The sequence below is a fragment of the Trichoderma atroviride genome, chromosome 4 (assembly GCF_020647795.1).
Source record: "Trichoderma atroviride chromosome 4, complete sequence".
Lineage (NCBI taxonomy): Eukaryota > Fungi > Ascomycota > Sordariomycetes > Hypocreales > Hypocreaceae > Trichoderma > Trichoderma atroviride.
The window spans coordinates 3611950-3621895 of record NC_089403.1 but is presented as its reverse complement, the minus strand read 5'-3'; the positions used below and the strand labels follow the sequence as shown (position 1 = coordinate 3621895).

The 9946-nt window shown below is 49.0% G+C and overlaps 1 protein-coding gene across 1 annotated transcript; it reads right to left on the bottom strand.

The window, feature by feature from the left end:
* Window positions 1-6886: 6886 nt before the first annotated feature.
* TrAtP1_008549 (uncharacterized protein) lies at window positions 6887-7568 on the bottom strand (the record flags this gene model as incomplete). Its single annotated transcript, XM_014086839.2, has 3 exons — window positions 6887-7195; window positions 7383-7414; window positions 7517-7568. The coding sequence occupies 3 exons, from the start codon at window positions 7566-7568 to the stop codon at window positions 6887-6889; spliced, it is 393 nt and encodes a 130-aa protein (XP_013942314.2).
* Between the last annotated feature and the right edge of the window lie 2378 nt (window positions 7569-9946).

The following is a 9946-nucleotide window of genomic DNA, read 5'->3' as shown; positions in this document are numbered from 1 at the left end:
AATAGGGCACGTTTAGTGTCTACAAGATGCAGAGCGTCGATTCGCTAGGTAGTGGCACTGGGCATTATACTAGCAGCAATTAGGCCGACAATCGCGATGAAGGCATGGACAGCATGGGGGGGGACAGAGGCTTTGTTGCGTGGGGAATGGAATGGGCGTATCTGACTCGTCAAATGACGGCGGGCTAGGCAACTTCATTTGGCTCTCCCCCCAAAGACAAATGACCAGTCTTTGCTCCTGCTCCATAGCCCCAGCTTCCTTTTCAAACCAGCTATTAAAAGAGGATCGGCGCCAGCCATGCCTGTACGATTGGCTGCAACCATGCGGGTGGGCTTTTTGTTGCTGCATGTAGGGGGTCTGGACCGAGACTCCATAGCGGTACGAGTTCCATTCAGCACCGGTAATACTCCGTCGTATCGTATTGTAGTCTATTGGAGGACAGGACCCTTCTGCACAGAGAGATTGCAATGACTAGCCACCGAATCTGCTTCTTCTCAGCTGCATGCTGGGATGCGCCGGCCTGGTCCCTGAACGAAGCTGCAGCTGCAGCAGCTCTCAAGGATGATTGACCTGTTGGTATCATTATGATTGCGCTAACAAGGTGCTCTGCAGCAAGTCAAGGCACGGTACCTGGTGCTAATGCTCCGTTTCCACGGAGTGCGAGGATGGCGATGCATGCAGTCGGTCGGTTATTGTCGAGTGCCATGTCCAGTACCACCGAAGCCCGCTCGCAAAGGTGACGGGAGCCCAGCCATGCCATCGACGGCAGCCTCCGCCCCAAATCTGACCGTCTCGACAAGCTCGTGACACCCAGGCAGATGATTTGCAAGCTACGGCGATCATGCTAGCTAGCTGAATGTAAGCTGTGCCGACCGAAATCGACATCAGACGCGATTAGCCCGGCTACTCGGATCCGAACTGGCAGCTGCCCGCAGACAAGAAACGAGAGGCTGTCCTGTCTCAGCGAAAGCCATCAATTGCCCAGATGGAGCCAAGGGCCGGACTTGTTTCGCCGTGTGGTGCAAATCTTCATTGTCGTTCCTCTCCCTTTACGAGTATGCGTGCGTGCGTGCGGCTGGAAAATATGGAGCAATTTCGGGTTGGCCAAGATTAAGCAAGCAGTGCTACATAAGCTAACCTGCCAGACATCTTGCCCCAGCCTTGGGAGATCAGAGCCTAGAATCTGTAGAATGACCTGAATTTGGCAGAAGGGGGGGATGCATTGGGAGGCGAAGTGGCATTCGCACTGTGCCACCAGAGGGATCGAAAATGGATCGGAATCGCAAACGCGCCATGATTGGCCGAGGCGCCCAGGAATCACAAGCGCCACAACGGATCTCGAAATAGTTGATCTTTCTAGAACTATGAGCGCGCCGCCTGCTCATTGGGCGCCGACGAGTGGTCCCCCAAAGCCCAGCAGCTAAGAAACTTGGCCTTCGTCACCTTTGGGAAGCACGGCTGGGGCCTCTCTTTGTTTGTTGCTTGTTTGTGTCTGGTCTTCTTACTGTACACACAAGCGACAGCCAAGCGCCGTCTTGAATCAACCACCCCCTCCCTGGGCCGTTCATTTCCTCGTCTCCCACACTAAGAAACGAAGAGCGAATGCATGCAAGTTTTCTGTGGCGTGTCTTTGGGGCGGCAAACACATATTACACGAAAAAAAAACCAAAAAAAAGCTACTACTTGTATAGAGCCTTTGGGCCGCTCTGGGTTGAGGCGCTGACGACGACGATCTTCCAGGCATGAATGGGCGCGCCATGATTACGGCCCGACACGATCGGCATCGCCCGGGAACGAGCTGATGATGAATGTGTGCAAGGCATGACTGGATGCGCAACAAGCACAAACAGGTGTGTTACCAGCGACAGTACGGCACATGTGCCCAGCTAGCGATGGGCAGGTCAGCTATAAGCTCAAGCTACTCCTGTAAGGCAGTAATCTGTATGTATGTCATGTACGGTAAAGTGTGTGCGGCATCCCCCTCATCTTCATGCAGGCGACAGCTTCGTTGAAGACACACTTGTTTCGGAGCTTGGGAGGCGCCGCCCAGCTCCCAGGCTGCTAGTCCTAGTGCCTGCTCCGGCGCCTCCCAAAGCGCCCGCTCCAACGGTCCTCGTGCCCGTGTAATTGGCAGCGTGAGCAGGCTCCGTTGATTGCCCACGATGCTTCCGATATTGATACCCAGGTATCCGTACTACCTACCCAAATGCAATGTAATGCTACGCTGCCCGAAACAACGGCGCCGGGCTGGAGACGGGCACGCGAACGCCTTCAGTGGGGGGCAGCCAGAGATTGCGCACATGTCTGTGACTCGATGTGACTGCCGTCGTTGGCCGGGTTTTGCATTCATTTTGGCTGCAATGCAGCGAGCGTGTCTGTCAAACTGCCCAAGGCTGTGCCTCTGCCCTCTGTCGACTCCGTATCCAGATCTTGTGATTGGCTGGGTGGAGCTGATTTTCCAATCACAAAAATTCCCAGGCCAAAGCGAAAACCTGCCCCGCCTTCTAAGCGCGCTGGCCGACCACTCAGTTAAAAGCTGCTCTCTCTTTTTTTTTCTGACTGCCGAGTTTTCTCTCTTCCTCTCCCACACACACACACGGCTTTTTCGCCAAATGTTGTTTTTTCCTGATCCAACTGCACTATGACGTTCCTCACAACCCCTCGGCCTGCTCTAAAGCTGGATCAGGTCATCCTCACATTGCAGCGCGCGCAAAGAGGGGAGGGGGTTCGGGGTGTGTTTTGTTTGTCTTCCTTCCTTTCGACCTTATCGTCGAAATGAAAAAGCCCCTTCTCTGCCGTCCGGCTTTGCAGATTTTTGCACAGTTGGGCAGATTTTTTTTTATCTGGTTTCACTTCGGGACGGTAGGTCCGAAAGAGAGACATGACCCAAAAGCCACGCCCCGTCGCCACTTTATTCCGGCGGCTTCGGTAAGGCTTTTCGGAGTCGAGATCCGAGAGATTCAAAGAATTGGCGGACGCGGATTGTCTTTGACGGCCTCGCCGTGATTAATATCCACGTCCGTTGATCCTCGGTTCTGTGTTTTGCTAAGAACTCTTTGGCTCGAGTTCGATTTTTTTTGTGATTAACTGCTAACCTCGGTTCTTGCACGGCAACAACTGCCTATTCTGATGCAGTTGTTTTTAGTTGCTTGTCTTTTCTTTACATTGTTGCCAGATATGACGTTGCTTTTATAGCTTCGTCTATCGACATCTTCGCTCATCTCCCATTGACTTAGATGTTTTCGCACTGGCATAGATCAATTACTCGTTGCTGGGCACCCGGCTTGGAGATGTCGTTTTGTACATCAACGACAAGCCGGGAATCAGCTGTAGAAACATATCACACGTATCACACCGCATTCTGTAGGTACACATTGTAGTTTCTGCTGTCGCTGTCACTTGTCCCTTCTCGCGCTTTTCTATTTCGTAATAGCCGTAGCCTCGAAAGTCTTGCAATCCGGATAGTACGGCCCCAGCATTAAGCATCCGCGGATACGTCGTACGGCAGATCTCATCTGTACACTCCTCTCGTCTGACTCGCATCGCGACCGTTTGGCCATGAGTCGCACAAACCGACCGTACGCGCTCTCCAGATGGGGCCTGTTTTCCGTTTCTGTGCCTTAGTCGACGAGCTACCGAGAAACTCAATTGCTGTGTTTCTGCCATGATGTCATAGCTGCCTAGCTCTGGTTTTCGCTGGTACCGCTAGAAGAGCACTTGGGTTTTAGTGCGTGCGAGCTTGAGAACGGTCGGTGAGACGCTCGAAATCGCGGTGAAGATACAACATCCGCGATGCGCTCGTGATGAGCAAAGTAGACACTCTAAATGCTACTTGGTCATGCACCGGAAGCAACACTAGGCAATTACGGCGCAATGGATCGCAGTTGGCTAACATGTTTGCCTAGGGTCTAAAGCATGGTCTGTGAATAGCAAGTGTTAGTAGCTAGTATAGCTCAGTGCTCTGCTGCTATAAATACAACATAGTGCTTATGCCATCAGATCGTTTAGAATCGCATCACGCCCCGGTTATATTAAGATATCTACCTACAGTCAATGGACATCGATCTATGATCGAGCTAGCGGTCAATGGTAAGAACGATAGCGTTGGCGAGATGGAGATTGGCCTTGGCAGCTTGTGAGAGAGAATGCATGAATGTTGTGGGGGTTGACCATAAAGTATCGTTGCTGTATATACCACAGCCGATACCGCTTTGATCTATTTGTCCATCCATCCATGGACTATTCTTCTGAGATTGACGAATATCCTTGCCATCACAGCTGAGTGCCTAACAACACAAAAGCCAACCATGCTGCCTGTTTCGCCCTTTACAGACACATGTATGTCCCCATCTACCAGTGGCAAATGGCGTGCCTCTGCCCTGACAGCTATTTCTTTGATAGCTCTAGCTTGATCTACGCGTATTATGTGAAGCTGCGCCGATAGTTGCTCCCTAACATCTCCAACTCTTTCCAACGTTGACATTGATACTGGATGCGCGCTCCTCTGAATCGGGATATCGCATCCATCTAGTATAATACAATACATGTATGCTAGTTTTTTAAGCTGGTATGGCCGTGAAGGAACGCCTATAGTATTATTTCTTTTCTGCGTATAACTGTTTTAGCTCATTAGGTATGACCCCCCATGATCGTCACAGAAAGCAGATACTTGCCGGAAAGGTTTAACTACTTCAATCATGAACTCGCTGGAACCGAAAAGTTTGAATATTGTCTCCAACGACAAACACCTAAGAAATAACGGGGCAATGGGGCGCTCGGCACTACCAGATGCTGATGATGAGTGTGATGAAAGCCATGATGGAGATAACTCGCTCAATAATGCTAAAGAGCTGCACTGTAAGGTCACTGCAAACATAGAAAACTCAAAGAATCCCTGAGGCAAATCTTTATAGCATCGAGCTTGTCTGAATCTTTGATGTGAAACTAACGCATGATATGTGGTACATGGTGCCAAGTACCTATTAATTGTAGGGAGCATGTGAGTAACTACATATAGCTCCGCCATCAGTCATTTCCCGGTCATTGTTCGAGAGAATGAGCTTATGTAGAGGAATTCTCGTGAATGAGGAAGAAAGAACCAAAGCACGATAGCCTGAAAAAGGCCTGGGGAGGCAGGGAGGGCTAAGATGCTGCGAAAAGTGCGGATCGATTTACGGGTCCCCCATTATGGTTTTGGGGAGTGTTGAATTGCTGTGAAAGTTGCCTGAAAAGGTGGTATGAAACACGGAAAGCTACATAGATACCTTGAACAGACAGCAAATCGCAAGTCTGTTATACCAAAGCCTTGGAGTGAGTTAAAAATGCTGTGAAGCTGCACCCGCGCCACAACCTCAAAAAAGAGATGGCGAATCACAAGCCTCGCACATTAAAGCCTCGTAGAGAGCTAAAAATGCTGTGGAATGACTCCACACAAAGGTGAGCTTTGGAGCACTGTACAGCAAGCGCACTGGATATGGAGGATAACCCAGTCGTGAAGTAGTTCAGCGTCAGCGTCAGTACTCTTGAACACTATCCATGCATCTTTACTAGCCATGAAATGAAACATATAGTATATGTAGAAACGAGTGTTTTGCGAGGTCATATGGCCTCGTTCAAATACTGATGTCAGTCGTTTATAAAGCTTGAGATAGCTTTACCCTAGATATTGGTGAATAAATCACCAAGCTCCTCTATACGTTACAGCCCTTCATTGACCGTGACGTTACCAGACTCTTTCCACAGTCTGTACCATGATATTATAGCAGTTACTATACGTCGCCTACGAGTCTGATCCGTTTTCTACCTCCCCTCGTACTACAGCGTGATCATACGCCCTCCAATTCTGCTGAGGATCTGAAGCCCGAGAAATGGACAAAGGTTGTTCGCCCGAAAGCCGCAGACGGAAGATTTCTACCCCGCGAGGGATTCCCCAAGGTCTCTACAGCATAAAACGTTCGCGATTCCGTCTTCTCCATCATAAGTTCAGAGTTCAGTTTCTGTGTCAACTGCGTTTCCCTGAGATGGCGCCAGCTTTCCGTTTCAGCGAGACTTGTGCTGCTTAAAGCGACTCTATCAATTGCGACTATGACAATATGATATTGCAGGGCGAATCTGCATATAGTATTTTTACTTTTCTTGTATGAAGAGGCATCTGATAGCAGTTCCTTGCATTTAATCATGTAGAAATGGACCATGCTATGTGCTTTTAGGTCCGACACGATGAATTCTGATGTTCGCGGTATCGTTACAATAGGGCTGAGCATACGGTCTCTGCACATAGCCTGGCAAGCTGTATTCCAGCAATAATTTTAAGCTAAGAAATGACGTTGCTGGCGACTAATGGCGATTTTGGTGGAAGAGATGCATGCGTACTATCCGAAAATTAGAAATTGCCTACTTATCATGATCGGTTGTCTCCGGACGATAGAGGCGTAGTATTTCGCTCTGAAAATCGAACCATCTTTCTAGTTTGGCGCTATATGAGTAAATGGTTATTTCATTTCATTAGTCAGGGATATTGGCCCATCCACGGCGTTCACGACGTTTGGCTTGTCTGGGGTAAACAGTTGTGCGTTTGGGGAGAGCGTCTTCAACCATCCTTTGTCAACAAGCATATCGGAGCATCCTGTATCTACTGCAGCGGTAGTGCTTGGTCTGTTGAGGTGCAGTTTCTAGTTTCATCTGAGAATATGTACTTGGGCTTTGGGATGTCAGTGTTTCCCTGGTGCTTTTGTGCCTGCCTGTGCCTTGAGTGCTGCGGAGAAATGTGCCTCAACTTGGTCTCTGGTAGTGCGCAACTGGGTCTCTTTGATGTACTACTCGATGTTTTGTAGGTGTCAAGGGGGCTGTTATCCACGATGACTCGCAAAGTGTAGACCATGGGCGCCTAGCTGGAGTCGTAAAACTGCTTGAGATTCAGGGTAGGGCTGGAGGGTGGCTCTTCGTCAGAGATGTCCGTCATGTGCGTATCATCTCCAGAGTTTTGGTTCTGTTCCGTACTGGCCGAGGCCTTGCCACTCTTGTTCTCATCATTGCCGTCGTTGTTCTCATATGCCATGTTGAAACACAAGATCTGGTTTGAGTGGTTGGCCCGGTGGTGTACAGAGGTAGCTAACGGGAGGTAGTACTCATACACGCGAAACTCTCGGAGCTTGGTGTGTAGGTCGGCGCTATCTTTGGTGGCGATTAGAGCCTTCTAGTTTTCGTTTGCTTTTTCGTGTTTAGTTCCGAAGTTGAAAGTTGTTCTTGCCAATTCATCTTTCCACGCCTTCATATTGGCCACTGCTGAGGGTGGGCTCGTATGCTCGTATGGAACATCAAGCTGAAGAACTCGTGCAGTGTGTTGGGCCCAGGTTTTGACAAATATGGGTGAGTTTTCATACCGGCAGTGCGGCTGTTGTCTCATCTTTTCTGTCTGTTGTGATATTGTGCAGGTTTTGAAGGGCCAGCTTGAGCTCAACAAGGCAGTCTGTCTGCATTTGAATTGGACTAGTACCTCTTCAATTTTTATATACACTTAGAAGTAAGTACTTGGCAACAATAGCAGTGCGTGGAGTAGCTTTTGCCATGGCTAAAGTGATGTGCAATAGTTCTGAAATGCTGGCCAGCTTTTTCTTTTTCTTACTGCAGTTGCAGTAGCTATGCTGGTTGTTCAAAAGTTTGAACATAGCGTCTGCCTCTTTCAACCTTGTAGCTTGCTGTAGTTTTCACTAGGTACCTACCTATTTCATGAATGTTGCGGCACCCGCCCCATCCTGGCCGTTTGGTCGCCTTTGTTGCGCCTATTTCAATACAATTAATCACGCATGCTTCAAAGCATTCAGTGTGTTGTTTTTATCAAGCAGTTTTTATGGATTCAAAATAAGCTGTAAAGACTACTGTAGCAAAGGGCTATGCCTGACCCCGATTTCAGTGGGTAGATGTACCTGATGAAGTATTGCAAACTTATGCTCATGCAGAATTATATCTACTTGTTCGGTCCCTATCTACGTCCACAACGTCCACCACTACGGTAACGAGATGATCTTATAAAAAATGCCGTATTGGACGCTAAATACTTTTCGTGAACTGATTGACTGGAAGCATTAAAGAAGCTACTTACAATACCCGGCATGGGTAGTTATCCTACCTAGCACCAGCCTCAACCAGCAGGAGCTACTGTTTCATAATCTTCAATTAACACTCACGAAGCGACCGTTGAAATACATAGTTGAAGTCTTTCCCTGTAGAATTTAGAATTAACCAAGCTTGATCTGATCTCCACATCAATCATTAATTCCCTGACGTAAAACCACGTGGGAGCCCATAAAGGGACATCAGGCACTTGTGTACGAGTTGATAGAGCTTGATAACCCCTGAGCCAGAGACATCCCGCAAGAGCTACATAGAATACGGTAAGGGGCTTTCGTAGCTTTGGAGAACTAATACATAGCTGGTAAAGAATGTCTAACATCGGCAAGGTATTTAAATGACAACAAGGTCAGAGAAAACAGAAAAAAAGAGACATGGCCCACGACAGACGTCGTTCAATCAAAACCACCCCGAGCATCGATGATGAACAGCGCTATTGAATATGCATTAGGATTGTCTTGGATGATGCGTCTATCATTTTTCTGTACTGTCAAATTGCTGTAGTTCTCTGCTACAAACATGTCTTGATTGGTTATCCGGCCACACGGTCTCGGCAGAAAGCTTTAATTTGAACTGCCGGTTTAGTGGACTGCTTGCCGGCGAATCATTGAAATGGCATATAGATTCTGCATATTGTCCATGGCAATGTTATGCGGGAAAAAAAGAAAGCGAGTAGCGAATCGGAAAATTTCGCTCGTCTGTCTCCTCGGTCAAAATCTGAGCCAGTGACGATGATTCGCCTCCCTCCACAGGTGGCATAGTACTTGTCTCAGCCAACAGATTTCGACCGCAGGTTTCAAACTTGCGCCACATGTAGGCTTAGCTTGGCCTTATGCCGGACCATCTGGTCCGGGGACTCCATCCTCGCTGCTGATGGGGGCCATTACGGAGTTGAGGTCGATCTTGTTCCTTGAGAAGGCTAGAGGGCAGGAATTGATTGAGCGGAGAGCCTGGAGACTAGAGAGAATAAGAGAGCCAAAGAAAAACTCTTCATACTACTGCTGCTAGCAAGGCTTTGAAGCTGGGGGCATCCGAATCAAGTGCGAGTGTTTGACGCTTGATTCAACGTTACTTAGGTATATGATACATAGAGTGCTTATTGCTTACACGGAGGCACTCAGTCGCAGCTGGATTGATTGGGCATGCAATAAACCTGCAACTGCCCCTCCATGCAAGCTGACGCTATAAGAAGCTGCAAGTTGGAAGACGAAAACAAGCTCGCGCTTCCTTCATTATTGATTGCCACAGCCGCGCGTGTCTTTGGCACAAGAGTTGTCGCCCCAATTGCTCAAACACAGATCGCCATCGCCATGCCTGCTATAAGACGGTGAGGTAATACGCATGAATCACATGTGCGCCGTAGCTACACTGCTACCCCTCACCTGCCAACGGTCGCAGGCACTACAGGGCACTACAGGGCACTACAGGTATCGAGTACCTGAGCTTCAGCCCCTCCAAGTTTGCATTGCCGCGAGATGGAGATGCATCGACAACTGGATCCCGGCTCCATCAAACGCATCTGCGCTACCCAGAACCCTAAATTATTTGCGGACACGGCCGCCAGCAATTCCCATGGCTTCCGCATATGCGATTCGCACAGCCTGCCAGATCCAGGTAGCTTTCCCGGGTCTCGCGCTCGCCTCCGAGCCTGCTGGGTCCTGAAGTGCCCTGTAACGTAAACAAGTAAAAGTACAGTGGTCAGTAGTAGAGCACTGCCAGCCTAGAGGCGAAGATCGGCACAGCTCTAGCGGCATCAAGTTATCCCAACTAATGCAGCAGGTACGGATACATGTCGCCTCACCCGCTGTCCTTTCTT